The sequence below is a fragment of the Thalassophryne amazonica genome, chromosome 1 (assembly GCF_902500255.1).
Source record: "Thalassophryne amazonica chromosome 1, fThaAma1.1, whole genome shotgun sequence".
NCBI classification, from domain to species: Eukaryota; Metazoa; Chordata; class Actinopteri; order Batrachoidiformes; family Batrachoididae; genus Thalassophryne; species Thalassophryne amazonica.
The window spans coordinates 94,628,497-94,652,928 of record NC_047103.1 but is presented as its reverse complement, the minus strand read 5'-3'; the positions used below and the strand labels follow the sequence as shown (position 1 = coordinate 94,652,928).

At 43.9% G+C, this 24,432-nt stretch overlaps 1 protein-coding gene across 1 annotated transcript in view; it reads left to right on the top strand.

Annotated features, from left to right (window-relative positions):
- Positions 1 to 24,432, top strand: part of cubn (cubilin (intrinsic factor-cobalamin receptor)) — a 362,295-nt gene that overhangs the window by 239,139 nt on the left and 98,724 nt on the right. The window contains exons 41-44 of the mRNA XM_034169223.1: positions 10,458 to 10,604; positions 10,926 to 11,116; positions 13,547 to 13,715; positions 21,561 to 21,735. Of these exons, the coding sequence (XP_034025114.1) occupies positions 10,458 to 10,604; positions 10,926 to 11,116; positions 13,547 to 13,715; positions 21,561 to 21,735 (682 nt within the window). The remainder of the gene's footprint in view (positions 1 to 10,457; positions 10,605 to 10,925; positions 11,117 to 13,546; positions 13,716 to 21,560; positions 21,736 to 24,432) is intronic.

The window sequence follows — 24,432 nt, the reverse complement described above, 5'->3', positions numbered from 1 at the left end:
ACATTGAAAGTTTTCTAGATATTCACAGATTTTTTTAGTTATTCAGCTGAACACAGTATTGTGTTTAGCTGAAAAAATATTTTAAATACAGAAGCATTTTAAAATATTTGCAATCACACAAATACACAAAGTTCTTTCATATGCTCAAACATGAAATTCAGCCAGTTCAAGAGAAAATCTGGCCAGGATTGTAGTGTTTGGTAAGTAAGTGTAAGTAAGTCAGGGAGGTGATGGTCTAGTTGATAAGCGGGCTTCAGACCAGAGGATCCTCTGTTCAAAACCCAGCCTGACTGGGAAATCACTAAGGGCCCTTAGGCAAGGTCCTTTATCTAATCTTAGTCTGTTTGAATGGGTGAATGTGAGGCATAATTGTAAAGCGCTTTGAGCGCCTGATGCAGATAGAAAAGCGCTATATAAATGCAGTCCATTTACCATTTAAGTATCTGTAGAATAAAAGTATCACAGACCTGATATCAGGGAGCTCGGATTTCATTTGTTGTTTTAAAACTGAGTCATTGTGTCTTGTCGTCTCAGCTGTGTGTCTGGATACACGTTCCATATCAAGGCATTGCAACAATATCATTTTAAGTATCATTTCTTGACTACTGCACTTTATCTTCATATGACATTATGGCATCTTTCACTTCAGAGTTCTAAGTGGCACTGTGCAATGCAAATACCACTGCAATAAACTGAAATGGAAATTTACAATGAAATTGTTTTGAATTAGTTTGTCTACTCAGATGGTGCCAGTCAAAGAAATCACAATAATGTTCTCTTGTTTTGGCTCATTTTGAGGCTAAGAAATTGGTTAATAATTATGTACACTTTGCTGTAGGGGGTTAATAATGTTGGGCCACATCCTCCCCTATTACACAAGCACATTTCCCCTGAGAATACTTAAAATCCAATAAGCATTCATGTTTTCATAGCTTGGAGGTGGAAAATATGCACAGAAATAATAATAATGATGTCAGAATCCTCACGTACCTATTAATTGTACACACAGCATATTGAAGGGTTCATTGGGAAGACAACAAGCAGGCTCAAATATGTGATTGTGTGTATCCATATTTGTTCAAAGTTCATCAAGTGAACACATTGTTTTCCAACTTTTGAACTGAGACAAGACTGAAATGATGGTTCTTGGTCCAGTGAGACATCGGCATCAGTTTGACCAGTTAACGCTTAGCCTAGGCTCGTGTGTCACTGACAGAGTGAGAAAGCTTGGGGTGATTTTTGATCCTACGTTTCAGTTTGACCTACACTTTGTAGATATTATGGGACTGCCTTCTTCCACCTATGAAATATACTGAAGATTCGTCCCATCCTGTCTATGGCTGATGCTGAGACCCTGATCCATGCATTTGTTTCTTCTAGATTGGACTACTGCAATGTTCCATTTTCTGGTTTACCGCAGTCCAGCATTAGTGGTCTCCAATTGGTTCAAAACACTGCTGCCAGACTCTTGACAGGAAGCAGAAAATTTGACCACATTACACCCATTTTGGCATCTCTCCACTGGCTTCCTGTCCCTGTGATATCAGATTTTAAGGTTCTGCTATTAACTTATAAAATTATTCATGGACTAGCACCTCCCTACTTAGCTGACCTATTTAAACCCTATGTACCAGCCCAGGCTCTGCATTCTCAGGGCGCAGGGCTACTTTGTGTGCCTAGGATGAATAAAAAGTCTGTGGACCACAGAGTTATCTCTTATCGTGTCCCTGTTTTGTGGAATGATCTCCCTGTGTCAATAAAACAGTCAGATTCTGTAGAGACTTTCAAGTCCAGACATAAGACACATTTACTCTCCCTTACGTATGGCTAGCATACTGGTATAGTATGGTACTATGCTTCCTACCCTTTTAAATTCATTTTATTAGTAAACAGAGCGGGTCTCTAACTCCACTTCATCTAAAGTCTGGGTCTGTTAGTGAAGCTTAGAATGAGTGGACAGCGATCACCTTAGTATTTCTTCTGCCTTCCTGTTGCTTAATGCTGACAAATTATACCTTAAGTGTAGTTTTCCTGGCCATCTGATTCTGTTTTCTTTTTCTCTCTGTCCGAGATGCGGCTGGATCCACGTGCTGGATTGGATGATTTCTGTGACGAACGCGGGATGGATTCCGCTGTAGGAAGAGAGCCAAAGAGTAGCTTGATGACTCCCCACCACCAGCACCACCCCTGATAGTGGACTGGATGCCTGCATGAACTCTCATCAATTGTTGTTGTGTTCTGTATTGTAAACCTTTTTGGTAGAATGGTCTAAACAGAGCGTCACCACTTTGAGTCTGGTCTGCTTGAGGTTTCTTCCTCAGTATGATCAGAGGGAGTTTTTCCTTATGGCCCCTTCACACACAGTGCGAAGTTTGGATGGCATTTGGACGATAATGGCAAAACAGCACAAAACAGTTCGAAATTAGCGCTCAAAACATCGCGCTGATGGGCAGGCGTGCACGAACCCGGTGCAAGAGTTTGTGCATGCGCCGGTGTCCGTCGAGCAGAAACAGTGCGAGGTGCACCACATGGCAGCGCTTATGTGGAAGAAATGAAAACCAGCTGGTATGTGTGGAACCACATCGTGTCGCTTATGTGGAATAAATAAAAAAATAAAAACCAGTCGGTACCTGTGGGACCACATCGCACTGCTTATGTGGAATAATTAAAAAAAAGACAGAAAAAACACACCACCCACGATGCGAACTCACCCCTTTCAAAAGCTCTGATTCCCAGTCAGAGACTTTACCACTGAGCTACGGAACTGTTCTTTGAAAGCTGTGATGAGCTGCCTCATATCAGGAAGGAAATGGAAGTATTACAAAAAAAAATTAATATCCCACACCATGTAAAAACACCGCATTTATCAAGCGAGCAATACAAATATGATCCGTCTGTTCCTCTGCAGATGACCCATGGTCACAGATATACAGTCATGAAATGACATGAATGAGAAGCAGTGTGCTCTGATATCCACATCTACTGGTCAGGTGCGTCCAGTCGGCCGCATGCATGTTCTGCCCAACATGCGTGTCTTGTGGACGGCGCACCGCAGCACAGACACCACGTCATGTGGAACAGAGCTTACATGGGTGATGTGATGGTCAGATGACCCACTGCGTGTTCTGATCTGACAGTCCGTTTCAACCTGGGGGGCTGTCAGTGTCCGCTCGGTGCATGCGCTCACTTGCTGCCGCTTGTCGCCACCACAGCGATACATGTTTTTATTTTTGTCCATGTAAATACAGCAATCAGACACACGCGCTTCACAGTGGACAGTTGTTTGTTCATGACTGTCCAAACACATTAAGTGTTGTGTAGCTGGAATGTCCAGAATGGCAGATCACCACAGCTGCTTCTGTCGGAAGCTACGCCTCCCATGTGTCAGTGTGTGTTTGCAAAGTCACACTCATGGGGAACTTAGACAAATTTCACAGTAGTACGACAGTGGTTGCCTGCAGTCTGATATCATGCCAAGAGTGCGACTGGCCGCATATTTTCTAAGTGCCATGTGGACGGTGTTAGGTGCTCGTGCGTGTCACCTGGAATTTGGCTGGCACCTGCTGCGAGAGGATGCGATGAGTTCGCACAGCACATACTTTCTCTTTTAGGCGCTTGTGTGCGCAAATAGTTGTAGCAACAGGTGTACGAGGCGTTGGAGGCACAGATGACATTACACGGTTTACACACAAATCCTGCGTCATGCGTGCTAAGTGTGCACTTCGTCCAAACTTCGCACTATGTGTGAAGGGACCCTTACCATTGTCACCTGTGTGCTTGCTCTCGGGGTTTGTAAGGTTAGACCTTACTTGTGTGAAGCGCTTTGTGGCAGCTTTGTTGTGATTTGGTGCTATATAAACTACTCATCACTCATCACTCACTCATCTTCAGCCGCTTTTCCAGGTCAGGTCATGGGGGCAACAGCTCCAGCAGGGGACCCTAGACTTCCCTTTCCCATGCCACATTGACCACCTCTGACTGGGGGATCCCAAGGCGTTCCAGGTCAGTGTGGAGATATAATCTCTCAACCTAGTCCTGGGTCTTCTCCTGGGTCTCCTCCCAGTTGGACATGCATGGAACACCTCCCTTGGGAGGCACCCAGGAGCCATCCTTACCAGATGCCCGAACCACCTCAGCTGGCTCCTTTCAACATGAATGAGCAGCAACTCTACTCCGAGCTCCCCACGAATGGCCGAACTTCTCACCCTATCTCTAAGGGAGACACCAGCCACCCTCCTGAGGAAGCCTATTGCGACCGCTTGTACCCACAATCTAGTTCTTTCAGTTATGACCCAACACTCGTGACCATAGGTGAGAGTAGGAATGAAGATTGACCAGTAGATCAAGAGCTTCACCTTTTGGGTCAGCTCCCTTTTTGTCACAACAGTACGGTAGAGTGAATGCAATGCTGCCCCTGCTGTGCTGATTCTCTAGCCAATCTCATCCTCCATTGTCCCCTCACTCGTGAACAAGACAGAATCAGAATTAGAATCAGAATGGCCTTTATCGCCTGTCATTGTAATATGCATTGCAACGAGATTTGAGTGCAGCTCCAAAAAGGTGCTTTCCGTGGTGCGAGTAATTTTTAGCCAAATAAAAGATAATAAAATTTAAAAATAATAAAATAATAAAAAAAATAATAAAAAAGATAATAAAATTTAACAATAAATTATTCAGAGTATATGTACAACTAAATAAACATAAGATAAAATAAAATAAAATGTGGACCAAGTAAAATGTAAAACAAGAATTATATACAACTGTGGAATCATATTGCACGGGAATATTGCACATGGTTTACAGATTCAGTGTAGTGGTCGCTCTGGGGAGAAAGCTGTCCCTGAGTCCGTTTGTCCTAGTTTTGATTGACCTATACCATCGGCCGGAGGGTAGTAGGTCAAACAGGTGGTTGCTGTGGTGGGATGTGTCTTTGCTGATGCTGGCAGCTCTGCTGAGATAGCGAGAGCTGGCAATGTCTTACAGGCTGGGCAGAGAGCAACCAGTGATCCCCTGGGCCATTTTGTTCACCCTCTGCAGCACTCTCCTGTCTGCTGCTGAGCACCCCCCGTACCACGCTGTGATGCAGTATGTCAGGATGCTCTCAGTGGTGGCTCTGTAGAACAACACCAGATTGTTTCTCCTGAGCATCCTCAGGAAGTGTCGCTGCTGGGCTTTATTCACCACCACTGTGGTGTTGGCAGTCCAGGAGAGGCTGGACTGCCTGAGGTACTTGAACTCCTTCACTTGGAGCAAGGCCATATTCCCTACCCGGAGTAGGCAATCCATTGGATTCCTGCTGAGAACCATGGCTTCAGATTTAGAGATGCTGATCCTCATCCCAGCTGCTTTACACTCAGCTGCGAACTGATCCAGTGAGTGTTGGAGGTCACCGGCCGATGAAGCCAACAGGACTACATCATCTGCAAAAAGCAGTGATGAGACCCTGAGCCCACCAAACTGGAAACCCTCTCACACAGCTCTCATGAGTACAGAGATTGGATGGCCCTGAGAAGGGACCCCCTCACTCCATACTCCCGCAGCACCTCCCACAGTATCTCCTGGGGTACCCGATCATACGCTTTCTCCAAGTCCACAAAACACATGTAGACTGGGTGGGCATACTCCCAGGCATCCTCCAGGATCCTTGTGAGAGTAAAGAGCTGGTTGGTTGTTCCACGACCAGGACAGAACCCGCATTGTTCCTCTTCAATCAGAGGTTCAACTATTGTCTGAACCCTCCTTTCCAACACCCTGGAGTAGACTTTACCAGAGAGGCTGAGTAGTGTGATGCCCCTGTAGTTGGCACACACTCTCTGGTCCCCCTTTTTAAATATGGGGACCACCACCCCAGTTTGCTGCTCCTTAGGCATTGTCCCAGACCTCAACGCAGTGTTGAAGAGATGTCTCATCCAAGACAATCCCTCCACATGCAGAGCCTTCAGCATTTCTGGACAGATCTCATCAACCCCCAGACCCTTGCCACTGCGGAGTTGTTTGACTACCTCAGTGACTTTCACCAGGGAAATTGATGAAAATCTTCCATCAGCTTCCAGCTCTGCCCCTACTATAGAGGGTGCTTCGGTCTGATGCAGGAGTTCCTCAAAGTGTTCCTTCCAGCGCCGGATTACATCCTCAGTTGAGGTCAACAGAGTCCCATCCTTGCTGTAGACAGCTTGGATGGTTGCCCATTTTCCCCTCCTGAGGTGCCTCACCGTCTGCCAGAAGCACCTTGGTGCCGACTGAAAGTTTTTCTCCATGGTTGCTCCGAACTCCTCCCACACCTGCTGCTTTCCCTCCCCCACAGCAGAGGCTGCTGCCCTTCGGGCCTGTCGGTACCTTGCAACTGCCTCTGGAGTCCTCTGAGATAACATATCGCGGAAGGACTCCTTCTTCAGTCGGATGGCTTCCCTGACCGCCAATGTCCACCATGGTTATCAAGGGTTGCCACCCCTTGAGGCACCTAAGACCTTCAGGCCACAGCTCCCCACTGCAGCTTCAGCATTGGAAGCTTTGAACATTGCCCATTCTGGTTCAATGCCCCCAACCTCCATAGGGATGCTAGAGAAGCTCTGCCGGAGTTATGAGTTGAAGATCTGTCGGACAGTGGGCTCCTCCAGACATTCCCAGTTCACCCGCACTATCTGTATGGGCTTGTCAGGTCTGTCCAAAGTCCTTCCGCACCCTCTGAACCAACTCACCACCAGATGGTGATCAGTTGACAGCTCTGCCCCTCTCTTCACCCAAGTGTCCAGAACATGCGGCCTCAAATCAGATGATACGATCACAAATTCGATCATCGATCTTCGGCCTAGGGTGCTCTGGTACCATGTACACTTATGAGCATCCTTATGTTCGAACATGGTGTTCGTTATCGACAGTCCATGACTAGCACAGAAGTCCAATAACAAACGGCCATTTGGGTTTAGATCAGGGCCATTCCTCCCAATCACACCTCTCCAGGTGTCTCTGTCATTGCCCACGTGTGCGTTGAAGTCCCCCAGCAGAACAATGGAGTCCCCCACTAGAGCCCCATACAGGACTCCATTCAGGGACTCCAAGAAGGCTGAATACTCCAAAATGCTGTTCGGTGCATACCCACAAACAACAGTCAGAGTCCCCCCCCCCTCGCCACCTGAAGACGCAGGGAGGTGACCCTCTCGTCTACTGGAGTAAACTCCAACGTAGCGGTGCGCAGCCGGGGACTCGTGAGTATCCCCACAACCACCAGGCATCTCACCCCCTGGGCAGCTCCAGGGAAGAATAAGGTCCAACTCCTATCAAGGAGAGTGGGCTGGGTCACGTTTCCTGTACCTTGTTCTATCATGGTGTGTTGTGAACCATTCTTAGTCTGGCCTTTCGCCTGAGACCAATTTGCCAAGGGAGACCCTACCAGGAGAACAAAGGCTCCAGACAACACACCTCTCAGGTTCATAGGGCACACAAACCTCTCCACCACGATAAGGTGATGGTTCCCGGAGAGGTTATATAAACTAAATAAATTAAAATTGAATTTTTCTAAACTTGGAAGTTTAAAACTTAGAATTTCAGAGTTGTCTTGAATACATCAAGACACTTCAAGTAATAAAGGCTTTAGCGAAGTCTGGGAGTCATGGATTCGATATCAAACAAGACTAAAACAAGACATAGTTTAATTTTGTTATATCGATCACTGCTCAGTGACTGTTTTCTTTGGCTGGCTTTCATTTTTATGACCAGTGAAAACACTGTTTCGTGGATCGCTGTCTTTGACTCATGTATGCCATGGTAAGGAGCTTTGAATCGCTGGTTCATGACAGCCAGGCTTCAAGATTTGTTCAAGTTAGATGTGTAACTGTGTTTATTTCAAACATTGTAGTTTGATTATAGGACACATCATGGTCAGGATGGCACTACAAGCTATGGTTACATTGTGTTAGCCCACAAAGCTAAAGGAATAAGACACTGTTAACTTGAATTGCAGCTCACTCATTTTCAAACAGATCTGGATCCATCTTTTAGGTCCTTCAGTAAATTTGACGGTTATTCTGGTCTGAAATGCATGATGGCATGCTTGTAAAAGCTGTGAACCAATTATTACTCTTCCTCTGCTTTGAATGGAAAGTACATTGTCCACCTCTTTTCTTGTTGATGAGTAGGAGTGTAGCTGTTTCTACAGCAGTCACAGTTGGTTTTTTTTTTGTGCTTGGAATTTAATGTCAGTTGTTGTTTAAAGGTGCTGCAATGCCTTTCCAGATTGTTCCGGCCAATTTTAATTCCTGCCAATGGCCAACAATAAATATGTAGAGGATATAGTCTTCCTACATCTATATTAGCAAACATTTTACCCTGAATTTGGACTTCAAATTTTCCTGAGTTTTCAACACAAACAAACAAAGAAAAAAGAGGCCATTGATAACAACTAACATTAGGTATTGAGCTAACGTCAATTAGCTACATATATGCTGGACAACTGGCCGATTATCCATCTAGTGCCAGTATTTGGCCTTAGATGAAGTTTACTGCCCACTTTGGGCTGCATTCCCAAACAACCCAACTCTGGGAAGACCTGGCCCTGGCACGATTTTGGCTATTCCTGGCCTCACACTGTCCATGGGCGAGTGGAGCACCAGCTATCCTGAGGGAAACTTCAGAGGGAACCAGCTACTAGATGGTTCAGTTAGCCTTTTGCCCCTATACCCAGGTTGGGTGACTGATTTGCACATCAGGACCACTGCAGGCCTCCACCAGTTTCCTCTGGCTTCATCCTGCACATGCATAGTTCACCATCTTTTCAGTCCTATCGCATGCACTCATGCTCCACCTCACCAATGGCACAGGTGAAACGGGCCAGTGGTGCACACTTGGGGAGCTAGCCCCTGGGATCTCACCTCAGCCGTCGCACAACAGGTATAGAAGATGAATGAATGAATGTTCGATAACATTACCAATCAGAGTGATAGCTAATGTCATGGTAATTTAGAAACCATTAGATTAACATTATTATCAATAATAACTTCTGTAGTAATGTTATGTTTTTGCTGTCCTACAATGATGATGGTAAAATAGTGTGTGTGGGCTAGCAGATAAATACAATAGATAGTGCAATGTTTGATAATGTTACTTACTCAAAGAATGATAGATCTCAAAATGTGTTAGATTAGATTAGATAAGCCTTTATTCATCCCTCAATGGGGAAATTTCAGATTTCCACACTCACATTCCACATACAAACAGCAATTGTTCTACAATTATTACGTGTTTACCGTAATAATGGCACACATCAGAATTAGGACAACACATATACATTTGACATTGTTTATGTGCACTAAACTTGAAACGTTTTCCAATTGAGGCGATGAGACTGTGTTGGTAGCCACTGCAACTATCAAGTTACGCTGCCTGCCAGCTTGGGAAAGAACGGAGGCCAGCCACAGGAAGGGAGGGGCAGGAAAGAGGTGAGAGGAGAAAACTGGAGCATGCTTCAAGTCCATGTGTAAGTCTGTCAGTTTATTGTCCTTGTGGGTTGAGATAAGAATGGAGCCGAATAATCTCACCAGAGCCTGGATAAATTCCTCTGGAGGTAAACAGTGGGCAGTTGACCTTGATGCTAGATAGCCTGTAGTGTTGCAGCCGAGCAGTGAAAAACACTATTAACAGTTCCACTCGCACAGCCAAATCCCAATTATGAAATAAGAATATTCCCAATATTGAATTAGGAATATTCACCGGCCTCCGAAACCTTCAGCTTCAACTGCAAGGCACGCATCAGCTCCAAGGTGTCATCCAATTTGCGTCTGAGTTCAAGAGTCAACACAGTCTGAGAATGCACTGCCTTGCCAACCTCGTTAATCATGATGGACAAGCTGAGCCCGTGGTTCTTGATGCCGCCGTCTTGCCAATTTTCCGGTAGATCAGGGCAGCACATAAGCCAAAAAGTACCAGCCCTGCTACCATGAGACCAAAAATGAATAAATCCTCAACATCCTCAACGGAGAAAGGCGCCAAGCATGCCACACGCCAGGAACTCCAGGAGTCGAGGACATAGCCCGCAGGATACGTTCCATCTGGGCAGGCAGGATCCCCCGTCCTGACCTTCTTGTAGAAAAAAAGGTGTCAATAGCGTTCAGAGACCAGCTGATCAATTCCATGGTTAATCCAATAGTAGTCCAATAGATCCAGTATCCAATATAGTTTTGAGGAAATCACAGTCTGGTAGAGTAGGGACTTGAAGGTTAAAAGCAGAGAGATAAGGGAGAGTGGAGGAGATGCGACTGCCCTCGTTTGAGTCCCAAGTTGTACGTTGATGTAATGAATTCAGCCCCATGGTTTCAGGCCATGCATGTTCCTGTGCATGTGGATGGTTAGAGGTAGGTGTGAGGAGCGGGGTGGCAGTGGTCTATGCTAGACAACCTTTATGTTGTCTAACAAATGTCAAAGTGGCTCAATACGCTTGTATTTGTGTGTGTGTGTGTGTGTAGGCGAGACCAGTATATCTCCTGTCCTGGCCAGCGTGTGTGGTCGGGAGCCTCCAGGTTCACTGCACTCCACAGCAGATGCCATGTACATCCACTTCTCCTCTGACAGCAGCAACAGTGCCCGAGGATTCAATGCCTCCTACTCCAGAGGTAGCACGTTATAGGCAAATTACTATATCTGGGTGTAATCTTGCCCTTGGGCAAGGCCTTTAATCTCCTAGTTGCTCCCAGTGTGTAGTGAGTGCCTTGTATGGCAGCACCCTGACATTGAGGTGAATGTGAGGCATTATTGTAAAGTCCCTTGAGTGTCTGATGCAGATGGAAAAGTGCTACATAAATGCAGTCCATTTACCATTTAATAAGCTGTCAGACCAATTCAGTCCATCTTTTCTCACTTCCCACTGCCCGTGTATTCCTCTACTATTGGCTACACAATGAATCAAATGTCCCTTTTTCATACCCTGTCTTTAGGTTGTGGCGGTCTGCTGCATGCAGATCGGGGCATACTGAGCAGCCCTCACTACCCTCAGAACTACCTGCCTGGTCTGGACTGCAGCTGGCATGTGATGGTAACACAGGGCTTCAAGGTTTCTGTCAGCTTTCATAGCCCCTTCCAGATCCAAGGCAGTGAAGACGGCTGCACCTCAGGAGACTACCTGGAGGTAAACAAACCTGTGCTGATTCATAAAACAAGGAATATGTGTAATCTTTTAAAGTTAGTAGTATTATGTTGATGATCTATGGCTCACATTATAAAGCACATACTGCACTAGTGCATTTGGAGTGTGTCCAACTCCACTTTGCTCATCACACAACTTGTAACCAGAGCATAAGATAAAGAGTCACAAAATTATTCATGAGCATGCTTTTGACATAATGCTGCGTTTACACATGACAATAACAAGTCACGAATGCCATGAAGTACACATTCTTGGCCGCTGATCACGAATGTGATGATTCGGGGCAGAGGCGTCAGGCGTCCTCAGGAACTGCTGTAACCTGTTACCACACGTTACGATTAATGGCACGTGTTGCTGGAGAATTATCAGGAACCATTACGCACGGTCAAGAATAGTGTTGTTGCGCTCTATTGCGCGTAACAGCGCATCATTAAGTTCTGTCACGTTGTGAACGAGGTGAATTGTCTCCACACACACACCCATATTCATCCAACCGAATTCAGATCGCTCCAGTTTTTCAGAAGAACTTTGTGACTGCATGCGTAGTTGGGCTCTGTGCCATGGAGTGGCACAGAGAGGAGGAGAAGGAGGACAAAGCCAGATGTGTGGCTTCATGTGGCTGTCGTCTCGCCCATTTTCCCAAACATCAGGCACATGCAGCAGGTGGAACACCTGCAGGAGTGCGCTGAAGAGCACTTGGTGTCAGCAATCAAACTGAATGCGATGCAGCAGGGTTTAACTGTGCGCTCGCTTCTTCCTCCGCCGAACTGGAGGAGGTGCAGAGATGTCTGGCTGCACGTGAGTCTCGCTCCTCTGGTTGCTCAGACTCGTTCTCCTGCTCATTGGTTACAACAGCAGGTGGAACACCTGCAGGAGCGTCCTGAGGAGCTTCTGCAGGAACTGTAGAACGACACTTGGAGCCGAGTTTAATTGCGCGCACGTGACAGAACACTGATTTGTCGTGGCGTGCAGTGAAATGTGACGCTGCGTTACAAGTCGTGTCAAAACTTGACAGTTTCCGTGTCACTTCGTAATAGCGCGTGACAGTTTGGGCTCCAAGAACCATCACAGGAACCACTACGAACGTTGTCACGTTCTATTAAGGATCAATACGCTCAGTTGTGTGTGACATTCGTGGAAGCTTTTTTGACAGGCAAAAACATGCTCCACGAATATCAAGAATATCACGCACCAACACGCACTATTAAGAAATCTATTCAGATGCGTTAAGTCACATTAAGAATGTCAGGAATGTGTCACGAATGACAGAAAAATTACATTCGTAACGCATCTTGGTTATGTGTAAACGCACCTTAACATGAAACAGACCAGTCAGATTGTCATCTGTCATTCCCTTTAAGACAGAAGTACTGTACATCTGCATGCTTTGCACAGCCCCATTCCACTATGTTCTCTTTATTTGACAGTGAACATAGCTTTGGCCATTTGTCTGTTTGACTCCTTTACTTCTTACAGAAGTATTTTTTCCTTTTGTTTTTATTGTTGTTTATGGACCATTGACACCAGATCAAATTCCTTGTATGTGAAAACTTATAAATAAATTTGATTTATTATTATATTGATTATATTGATTATATCAATATTATATTATATTGATAATTTTGTAATAAATTTGATTTTGATTCTGAAGAGTGAGTATCTAGTGCATTGCTGTTTAGATGAAGGATTCAGAACTAAGAGGTTTTCTGGTGAGAAAATGGATATTTATGCAAAGTGTCAAAGCATGCTAGTGGATAATTTAGAGAAGCAGCAGCCATCCCTCAAGCAGTTACTGCTACCATTTGATAGTACTGAGCACTGCACCTGACCACACCCCACTTTCAGACCCACACACCTGTGGGTGCATAAATGACCACAATTATACTTTCTGCTTACACAAAGTGGGTACTGCGCATAACAATAACTACGTCCTTTCAATAATGGAAGTGACAGTTGTGCTACACTGTGCTTTGGAAGACAGCGCCCATAATTTACATAAAATGAACTTGTCAGATAAGCATAAATAAGTTGAACTCTTCTGCACAAGAGTGCGTAAGATATATATGTTTTCTTCCCACTGTTGCCAGTGCACTTGTTCAGGAGGTGGGTGAGGTTAGACCTTACTCGTGTGAAGCACATTGGTGTGATTTATGTTGTGATTTGGTGATGAATAAATAAATTAAATTCTAATCCAATTGCATTTTTTCCGCAAATCTGATTGGTCAATCGTGGATTAAGGACATTGCAATGTCCTTAATCCACAAATTGCTCCTGTTGTGCAGTTTGGGGCATGAGTGACTTGTCTATTTGACAGGGAATCTCACGCTTTGTTTAATTCAAACTGAGATAACCACAGTAGATTCTTGACAGACTTGTGATCTTTCTTTTTTGTCTGCCTTTGATACTTCACAGCTCAGAAATGGTCCAGATGGTTCTGCACCGCTCTTGGGGAGTCGTCTTTGTGGTTCCAGCGTGCCAGCGATCCTTCAGACCACTGACAATCACCTTTACATTCACTTTGTGTCTGACAACATGAACGAGGGCAGCGGCTTCAAGCTGACCTTTGAAGCCCACAGTCAGGGTACACTCACCTCAAATGCCTACAGTGTATTACTGCAGCATCATAATACCAGTGTCACATGACAACATGAAGTCACTGCCGACTGCTGTTCATGAAATGAAATGACATGGTCATTATTGGTAGAATTGACAGTTAATGGACAGTGAGTGCAAACCATTTTCAAATTTATACCTTAAAAGCTTGTTTTCTAATCTTGCTTTACTTCTATTCTCAACTTTAAGGTCCCATGATCCTTTGCACACTTGGGCAGGTTCTGGTCCCATGGTAACATAGTGCTGCACAGTGATTTGTTGTTTCCTCACTGTTATTGGGAAATACGAACCTTCTGGAATGGAAATATTGATGGCACATAATCTGGGTGTGATTTGTTGGGATTTGAGAAAAGAAAAAATCTACATAGAGATTAACTCACATTTGAATGTCTTTTGTGACTGCATTTCATGCTGTTTTTTTTTTTTTCCCTTGTGTATGACGTTGTTTACAATGGGCAAGTTGAACCAGAACCTCACCAAATGCACAAAGGATCATGGGTCCCTGAATTCTACTGAGTTGAGTTCATTCTGCCAAGAAAGTGAATTTTTGAGATTTCTAATCAAACTCTGAAAAAGTACAAAATATTTTTAAAAGTTATATATATATTATTATTTTGTGTACTTAAAACTTCATATTGAGCTGAACAAGAAGTAATGGATATTGATGCATTCATGTGCTCAGTTGAAGACCATGGAGTCAATAAGACAGGTTAAAAATTATCCACCATGGTTTCAGTTTAAAAAGACCCCCCCCCCCCCCCATTATGTTACAGCCTTATTCCAAAACAAATGAAATTCATTTTGTTCCTCAAACATCTACACACAATACCCCATAATGACAATGTGAAAAAAGTTTAGACTTTTGCAAATGTATTAAAAATAAAAAAAAAGAAATCAAGTATTCACAGCCTTTGCCATGAAGCTCAAAATTGAGCTCAGGTGCAACCCGTTTCCACTGATCATCCTTGAGATGTTTCTACAGCTTAATTTGCATCCACCTGGGGTAAATTCAGTTGATTGGACATGACTTGGAAAGGTACATACCTGTCTTCATATAAGGTCCCACAGTTGACAGTGCATGTCAGAGCACAAACCAAGCATGAAGTCAAAGGAATTGTCTGCAGACCTCCGAGACAGGACTGTCTCGAGGCACAAATCTGGGAAATAGCAAACAAACATTTCTGCTACTTTGAAGGACCCAGTGAGCACAGTGGCCTCCATCATCCATACGTGGAAGAAGTTCGGATCCACCAGGACTCTTCCTAGAGCTGGCTGCCCATCTAAACTGAACAATCGAAGGAGAAGGGCTTTGGTCAGGGAGGTGACCAAGAACCTGATGGTCACTCTGTCAGAACTCCAGCATTCCTCTGTGGAGAGAGAAGTGCCCAGAAGGACAATGATTTCTGCAGCAATCCAACAATCAGGCCTGTATGGGCGAGTGGCCAGATGGAAGTTACTCCTTAGTAAAAGGGACATGGCAGCTCACCTGGAGTTTGCCAAAAGGCACCTGAAGGACTTTCAGACCATGAGAAACAAAATTCTCTGGTCTGATGAGACGAAGATTGAACTCTTTGGTATGAATTCCACGCATCATGTTTGGAGGATAACAGGCACCATCCCTACAGTGAAGCATAGTGGTGGCACCATCATGCTGTAGGGATGTTTTTCAGCAGCAGAAACTGGGAGCCTAGTCAGGATTGAGGGAACGATGAGTGCAGCAATGTACAGAGACATTCTGGATGAAAACCTGCGCCAGAGCGCTCTTGACCTCAGACTGGTGTGACAGTTCATCTTTTGGCAGAACAATGACCCTAAGCTCACAGCCAGGATATCAAAGGAGTGGCTTTAGGACAACTGTGTGAATGTCCTTAAGTAGCCCAGCCAGAGCTCAGACCTAAATCAAATCAATTTTATTTATATAGCGCCAAATCACAACAAACAGTTGCGCCAAGGCGCTTTATATTGCAAGGCAAAGCCATACAATAATTATGGAAAAAACCCAACGGTCAAAACGACCCCCTGTGAGCAAGCACAAAACTTGTGGCATTATATTCAAGAATACTTGAGGCTGTAATTGCTGCCAAAGGTGCATCAACAAAGTATTGAGCAAAGGGTGTGAATATTTATGTACACAAGATTTATTATTTATTTTAATAAATTTGCAAAAAAAAAAAAAAAAACATTTTTCATGTTGTCAATACATAGATAGATAGCTAGATAGATTTTATTGTCATTACAACAAGTGCAACAAAGTTATTTTCACACCCAATCACCTCAGACAAAAATACAGCAATTAATCCACAATTATTACTCGTTGAACGTAATAATGGCACACATCAGAATTAAAACAACCATACATATACATTTGATTGTTTATGTACGCTAAACTTTAAGACAGTTCATCATCCGAATTGAGGCAATGTGAGTGTGGGGTGCTGAGCTCAGGGGGAAATGGAAAGCTGCAGCAGCTGCAGCAGCTGAGCAGCACTGCCTCCCGGAGAGGTGTGGGGGAGGGCAGATAGATAAGAGGGGAGCCACATGCTTCATCAAGGCCGATGAGATCCTTCTGGAGGAACAACAAGCGGGGAATTTTGACCTTCGGTACCTGGCAAGCTGCCATGTTTGGGGTTGGGTAGAAAACACAGAAATTCCACGGCTCCTCTCAAACCAATTTATGAGTATTCCCTGGTCTCCAACATATTCCTTTGCAAGGCAGACATTTGCTCCGAGATGGTATCCAACTTGCGTTTGAGTTCAAAAGTTAACACAGTCTGAGACTGTACCACTTTGCCCACCTCATTAATCATGATGGACAGGTGTGGGGTTGTGGTTCTGGTAGCAGCCGTCTTGCCAATTTTCCGGTAGGTCAGGGCAGCGCATAAACCAATATGCACCAGCCCTGCTGCCATAAAAACAAATAAAAATAAATCATTGATGTCTTCCATGAAGAGTGGTGCCAAGCAAGCAATGCGCCATTTCTCCCAGGTGTCAAGAACATAGCCCAAAAGATAGGTTCCATCTGGGCATGCAGGGTCCCCCAGCCCTGATTTCCTTGTTGAAAAATGTTGTCAATAACGTTGAGAGACCAGCTGATCAATTTCATGGTTATTCCAAATGTAGTTTGAAGAATTCACACTCTGGTGAAGTTGGAACTTTTGAAGGTTGGAGCAGAGATAGAGACAAAACAGAAGGAGAGGAGAGAGGAGATGTGACCGCCCTTGCCGGAGTCCTGAGCACTTGTAAGGAGTGTTGTGAGTAGGAGTTTGAGGGAAAATAAATAATTTACTCCATTTTGCAATAAGGCTGTAACATAACAAAATGTGCAAAACGTGTAGCACTGTGAATTCTTTCCGGATGCACTGTATGACACTGATATCTAACAAGCCCTTCATACTTAAGAGCTTCTGACAGAGTAAATCAATCATGGGGTGGAAAGTGGGGGTTGGCGTATTTGGATAAAACTTTACACACATGAAGGCCATGGTATATAGTGACAAACCACAAAACATTTCTTCTGAATTCATCTTGGTTCCCATAGTAACAAGCCCTTACATGTAAGTACCCCCAAACCTCCCAAAATGGCCAATTACAGACCAAGATTTGACTAGTTTTTAGTGACTTTTTAGCATTCAAGTTCTCTGTAAATTCTGAAACAAGAGAAAATATACACATATCATGGTGTAGAGCAAAGTATATATTTTTATTACATACACAACATTTTATGAGTATTTATGGGCTATTATACATTTTGGACACTTCTATCAGGCACTTCTACACTATTTTCAATTTGGCAAGATTTCACAAAAAAATGATCATTTTGACAACAAGACCACAAAAATGGAGATCATTCTCAGAGTGTGGTATCAGGCTGTGTATGAAGGAGGATACCTATACAGTATATATAGCAAAAAACAAATTTTGGTTGCACTCAACATTAAGAGTTGGTACACGCAAATTTATTTTTACCATAATTTGGGTCTGGACAATATCTAAATAAGCATATTTGGCAGTCTCTGCCAACACTGATGTCATTTTCAGAGCCTTAAACTTACCCTAATGTCATCATGGTCATGGACTGACACCAAAAATATATATTTCACGTTATTATTAAAAGCAGTATTCAAAATACTGAAGTTGATTGATTTTTGATATGAAGAAAATCAAAATTTAATGACATCCAGTCTTCAGCTGGTCTGACAGTAAGGAATAATTTATCTCCCATCATGTGATCAGCTAATTATAGTGAATCTCTACACCAAAACAATTAGTTTATGTCATTACTAACAGAAATCCACAATTTTCTCTGGCAAGTACATCAATATTGCACAGAACTCAAGATTATGAGGGCTGTTCCAGAAATTATTCTGAGGCGATGTAGGTGGCACTATGTTTTGTCCATTGGGTCAAGTGAGAAGTGGGGACTGGAGAAAGTGAATAATTTTGCAAGGGTAAGTTCTTTAACAATGGTTCACTATTCTCCAGATAGGCAAAACCTTGTATTTTCCTGATGGTAATTTCAGAACAGCCCTTGGGTCAAAGTGACAACTCTTGTACATATACAATACATGTATATGCAGATAGATCACTATAGTACAAACTTACACAGAAGTCCTTCTCTGGTGCCAAGACTAGATATTTCAAGAAAGTGCATGGCATTCACACACTGCTAGAAAGTCCTACAAAGCTGCAATGTAAGGCTGTTTACGTTTGCCTGACCCAGTCACCTCGATATCAAAGTTCTCACAAACAGACCTCAGATCAGCAATGCAGAACGTTGACAGACTGCCTCTGGTGTACTGGTCACAGATTAACCTCACTGTCACCAACTTGGAAAACTATGGGATGGGTGACCTTCAAACTGGAGGTCACAGCCTCTACCACTTCTGTGACACCACCCTCAGCAACCGCAGCGCTGAGGTCTTCAGCTGCATCCAGGTCCAGAAGAGTTCCGTGTCGCCGCTTACTTGCTAACCTTGAGAAGTAGCTTGTTACTTGTTTGGGTGACAAAAAAATCACCGAACTGAAACAAGTGGGTGCCTGAAGCATCTTGGGCAACTCTCATGTTTTTGGACACTGTGACCCCATCTAGTTTGGTGCCAGTCCTCTCCCCCTCCATTAACTTTTCTTGGAGTGTGTGTGTGTGTGAGAGAGAGAGAGAGAGAGAGAGAGAGATGAAGATTTAACGAGGAATTTAATTATCTGTATGCACCACTCTGCATTTAATCATTAGTGATTGATTTCTGGTCCCCTCCACAGCATGTCTTTTTCCCGGTTCTCTCCCTCAGCCCCAACCAGTCCCAGCAGAAGACTGCCCCTCCCTGAGCCTGGTTCTGCTGGAGGTTTCTTCCTGTTAAAAGGGAGTTTTTCCTTCCCACTGTTGCCAAGTGCTTGCTCACAGGGGGTCGTTTTGACCGTTGGGTTTTTTCTGTAATTATTGTATGGCTTTGCCTTACAATATAAAGTGCCTTGGGGCAACTGTTTGTTGTGATTTGGCGCTATATAAATAAAATTGATTTGATTTGATTTGATTTGATTTGGAGGTAAGCCCTCTGTTTGTCAGGGAAGCTGGTAGGTACAGTGGTCGATTTCAGAGCCCAGCCCATCTCTGCTGGTACCCCATCCAGCTCACAAGTATCAGCAGCCAAGAATGGTACACTCTGCAGGCGTTCCTCAAACTTTCCAGAAAATGCAAGCTTTGCACGATCCATAGATGTCAAGACAGGATTCTGATGGTTAGCGAAGTCCAGATGAGCCTGCAGTTCATTGTATGTGCTGAAAGAACTCTCACAAGCTTCCTCTGGGCAAAAGAACATGCTGGCTGAAGGGACTTCTGCTGATGGTGAAGGGACTACCTCTGTTGGTGTCATACTGGGAGATGCCATGCTGGGATATGCCATTGCTGACGATGGGTGGCATGCTGGGAGATGCCACTGCTGATGGTGCCATGCTGGGAAATGTGACAGTTACGAAAAGGAATATCAAGAATACCCAAGCACCAACTCTCAGCTTGCAGTGGTCAACAGTATGCAGTGGAAATAATCATAATGTTGAGGTCCAGTACCCCAAGTCTAACCACCCCAACACACCTGATGGACGTTTCGCATCTGGTGCTCCTTCCATGCCTGCACAGTTTTCTGTGATTCTGAGAACCAGTACTGCATGTCAGCTCTGATGACCTCGCTTGGAAAAGAGACCACATCAAATGCACTGCATATATTCTGTAGGCAAGCCTCCAGTGCCTGACAAGCTTTGCATCCAAGGGGATGCTGGTGGTCACAGGAAGCTTGGTAGGCTGATTCCCGGGGACAGCTCAAAGCATGGGTCCGGCAGTGGTCTGCTACTTCTGACTGAAGCTCCACATGGACCTGAAAAGACGTAGCTCAAGTGGTATGGATATTGTATGCACTCATTTTGAGACCAGGACATAGCTGGTTGTGTCTGGTTCACACCCATTGCAACGTTCATAACCCTGAAATACAACCATTACGTGGATGCATTTTTTGGCCTGAGAGATGCTATTTGGTGCTGTCAGGGTGAACAGGTTCATAGAGCGTGTTGGCTGAAAGTTATTTATTGTTTCTATGGCCAGGGAATCTGTTTATTATTGTGTTTTTCCTGTGTTTTGCACAGATGAAAAAGCGTGATTTTCAGCTTGTGCTGTACCCCACATAGATAAACACACTGATAGCTCAGCAGGATATAGAGTGCAACCAATATTTTTTTCACACACCTCTTCCCAAAACATTGTTTTAACATATCCAATTCTTCTTGATAGTACAGAATGATCTCCATTTCAATAAAAGAGCAGAAAATTGACTGTTTTCATGGTTTTGGCCAAACCTGAAATTTGGGCATTTTGGTGCTATTTCGATGACTGTGAAGCCAAGGAATGAGTGGATGCCAGCTGAACTTGAACACACAGTTATAAAGGACTATCCAATGGCTAACAAATATTACCAGGATATTTTAATTGGCTCACTAATAATGTCAAAAACAAGACGTTATTCCTGGGTCATTTTCTCGGGATTCGGGGTCCCACACTCATGGATTTATGACCCGGGAGTGGGCCTAAAACATATCTCCATTTCCATGGTAACCAGGGACCACATCAGCCAATGCAGTACATGGACATTGTTGTTAGGTCATGGGTGCCCAACCCCCAAAGAATAGGCACGATACATCGATTACCACTTTCCACATATTTTTAGAAATGATTGATTTACTCTGTCAGAAGCTCTTAAATTTAACTTTTAGTGTGGTATTTTCTCTGTGCACACACATCGAGTATGTTTTACATGAAAATCCAACATTAACAGTCAAACCAAAATGTGTAAAATATTGAAACAAGAGCAGTCTGAGGTTTGTGACATCCGCCAATCCGTATCTGGATCATCTCCATGCCCTAATATATATATATATATATATATATATATATATATATATATATATATGGTGTAAATTTGATGAGAATCCATGAAGTAGTTTTGATGTAATCCTTTAACGCTTATATAAAGTGAGTCACATCTTGATCCAGAATCCAGATCCACATCACCTCCAAAATTTAATGGAGTCTTCCATGGACTAATATCTATCTGTGGTGAAAACTTTGTCAAAATCCGTGTAGTAGTTTTGACATAATCCTGCTAACAGTCAGACAAATGAATAAATAAATGGCGATGACTTTATTACTTCCTTGGCATATGTAAAAATATAACAACCTTTTAAGCTCTATACTGTGAAGAGTACATATTTTACCACTGCAATTTCACAGTGCCTGAAAGTAGTTAAAGTGGCTCTTCGTCTGTCTTCACAGCATGTGGAGGCTTTATTCACCTGAATGACAATGAGCCTCCAGGATACATCACCTCACCTAACTACCCTAAGAACTACCCCCAGAACATTGACTGCATCTGGGTCATCAGTGTGCCAAATGGAGAAGCTGTCCAAATCAACTTTGAGGATGATTTCTACATTGAACCCACATCAGAGTATGGCTATTTCTGTTCATGCTGTCATAATTTAGTCTTTTTGTTTGTTTCTTTTTGTTTTTAACATTCACTTTAGTTTTCATTTTGCAGACTTTCTCAAATCTGCAGAATTAAAGTCTCGAGTTTTATTTTGAATAATGCTGCAGGACTATTCTTCAGCATTGTTGGCATCCTTGTATTTTATGTATATAATTCAAAAATGAATCCAAATATTTTTTTCTTAAATAATCAAGAGCACTTAAAATGTAGGTCATGTCTGGTCTTATTTGGAAGCATGACCTGGTCCTGCGCTTTGCTGCATCGACCACACTATGGAACCACAGTTGGCCCTGGAAGGCAACTACCCAGGGAGACAAGTTTTCCCTCCCCATTTCCTGAAAGTAACAATCTCTCTGTCACAGCCAGGTGAAATGTCGACGTCTCTTTCACCTTTTCCAGTTACTTGGGTCCTCAACACTGAGGCACATGTGCACCACATGGCCAAAATGTAGAAGCTGTCATTCCCTCCTTACACACCTGATCCGAGTCTCATTAAATATCTGTTTGTCAGAAAGTCATTCCATGGTGCCTTCGAAGAGACCGAGTACCAAAGACCCCCAATCATTGCCTGAGGTTGGTGGTTTGCATCAAACAGTAAAATAGAAAGCACCAGGTCCCTAATTGTAAAGAATGAGCCTTAGACCCTAGACTAGAAGGCAACACCAATGGTAGGTTAAAAAATAACTTACAACAACAACAACAACAGTTCATTCTGTTGAACAGACACTGGAGCAGACAGAAGGACTGGGTGGAAACAGATGGAGTGCATGGCCTAGGACATCAGTGATGGGGTCAGTACACAGGAAGACAGTCCAGCAGCAAAAATAGTCCGTCAGGGAAGCAGCAAGCAAGTAATCCAGATAAACAAGCAGACAGCAGACAGTCAGCACACAGTTATCAAACACCTAAAGGGCCCCTTCACACATAGTACAACTAAGTACAACTCAGGGCGACTCACGGCGGAACAGCTCGTATGAACCACAAAAACATTGCGCCGACGAGCAGGCATGCACAATCCCAATGTGACGGTTTGTGCATGCGACAGTGTCTTTTGAGCAGGAACACACAGTGTGAGCAGCTGCACCACATAATGCCTCTGAAGTGGAGAACAATAAAATAAAAACCAGCTGTATAATTAGTGAATATCACTGGGTTGATATAAATAATACATAAAAGGGGATGCAATACAGAACACCGTGGTTAAATAACCCTGGTTAAAAAATGTCACTCACGGGACTCAAACACGTAAACTCTGATTACCAGACAGAAACTTTACCACTGTACTACCATTGCTGGAATCAGTGCAGAAAAATGCCTGAAATAAACAAAGACATGGAGGAGGTGTGCTGCGTGCAGCCACTGCAGCCCAGCGCAAAGGCAAAAGATGTTTTATATATTTCCACGTGAGGACAGCAGGCAGAGACACACACCTCACAGAGGAATGTTGTAAGTTCATGTCCTTCCAAACATGGAATGTGTTTTCAAGCTGGGACATCCAGGAGCAGAGATCTTTACAGCCCTCCCGCCGCCATTAAGCGCCCAAACCAACGTGTCACTCTCTGTGTTATGTGGTCATTTATTTTTGTAATGTAATTGTGTATGTAGGTATTGTCAGAATTATTTATATATCTGTCCTGACGGTGATCTCTGTGTTTGTAATGTGTGCACTGAGCTGTCATCCAGCTGTCAGTGTGCTGTGATCAGCTGACAGGCACCTCCCCGTGCTGTATGTGATCAGACCTTGCTCTCCGGCCCCCATGTGATCAGATCTTTACATACATATAAGCATTTTCTGTAAATGTGCCACACACCCCCCCCCCCCCCCAGCACACCAGATGTGTTTTAGGGGGAGCGGGGGGGATGCAACACATGCACACATGTGCAAGACACATGCACCACACGTGTGTGGCTTTTTGCAACTCCACAGTTGTGGGGCACTTAGACAAATTTCACATCCAGCTCGACAGTGATTGTCCGCTGATTGTTTTTGTGATGATAGTGCGAATGGCCACATATTTTCTAAGTGCCAAGTGAGTGGTGATAGATGTTCGTGTGTGTCGGCTGTCTTTCAGCCACTGGTGTGTGCAAACAGTCGTAGCAACAGGTGTACGAGACATTGGAAGCAGCTACGATTTTACACGTTTTGCATACGATTCCTGCTTCATGTGCACTTCATGCGTACTTCATGCACAAATCGACCAAATTTGCACTACGTGTGAAGGGGCTCTAACAGATCGAGAAAATGGCAGGTAAAACGGCAGCATAGGGCGGCAACTGTGGATCAAATGCAAAGAAAGAAGACGTGCAAGCGGGCTTGAGAGCAAGACACTCTTGCACTGAAGTGATCAGAGTGCACATGAACCTAGAAGCCTGAGTGACAGTACGTAAAGCCACTGTAAATACAGAGGAAATATCAAAATAGGACATGAAGAACAACTAACTCAGAGGAGGATTCACTAGGAGAGCATGAGGAGACAGTAAGAAATATTATGCTTCTACATGGTATCAAAAATCTCACAAGAAGAATGTAGACACCAAAGACCACAACCATGACACAAGGACTTGAACCTTCTTCCTGTAATGTATCAACAATGCCAAACACATCCACCCAGCAACCCTCATGACTCCATAAGCTCTTCCCAGGTGTCTCCTGATGTC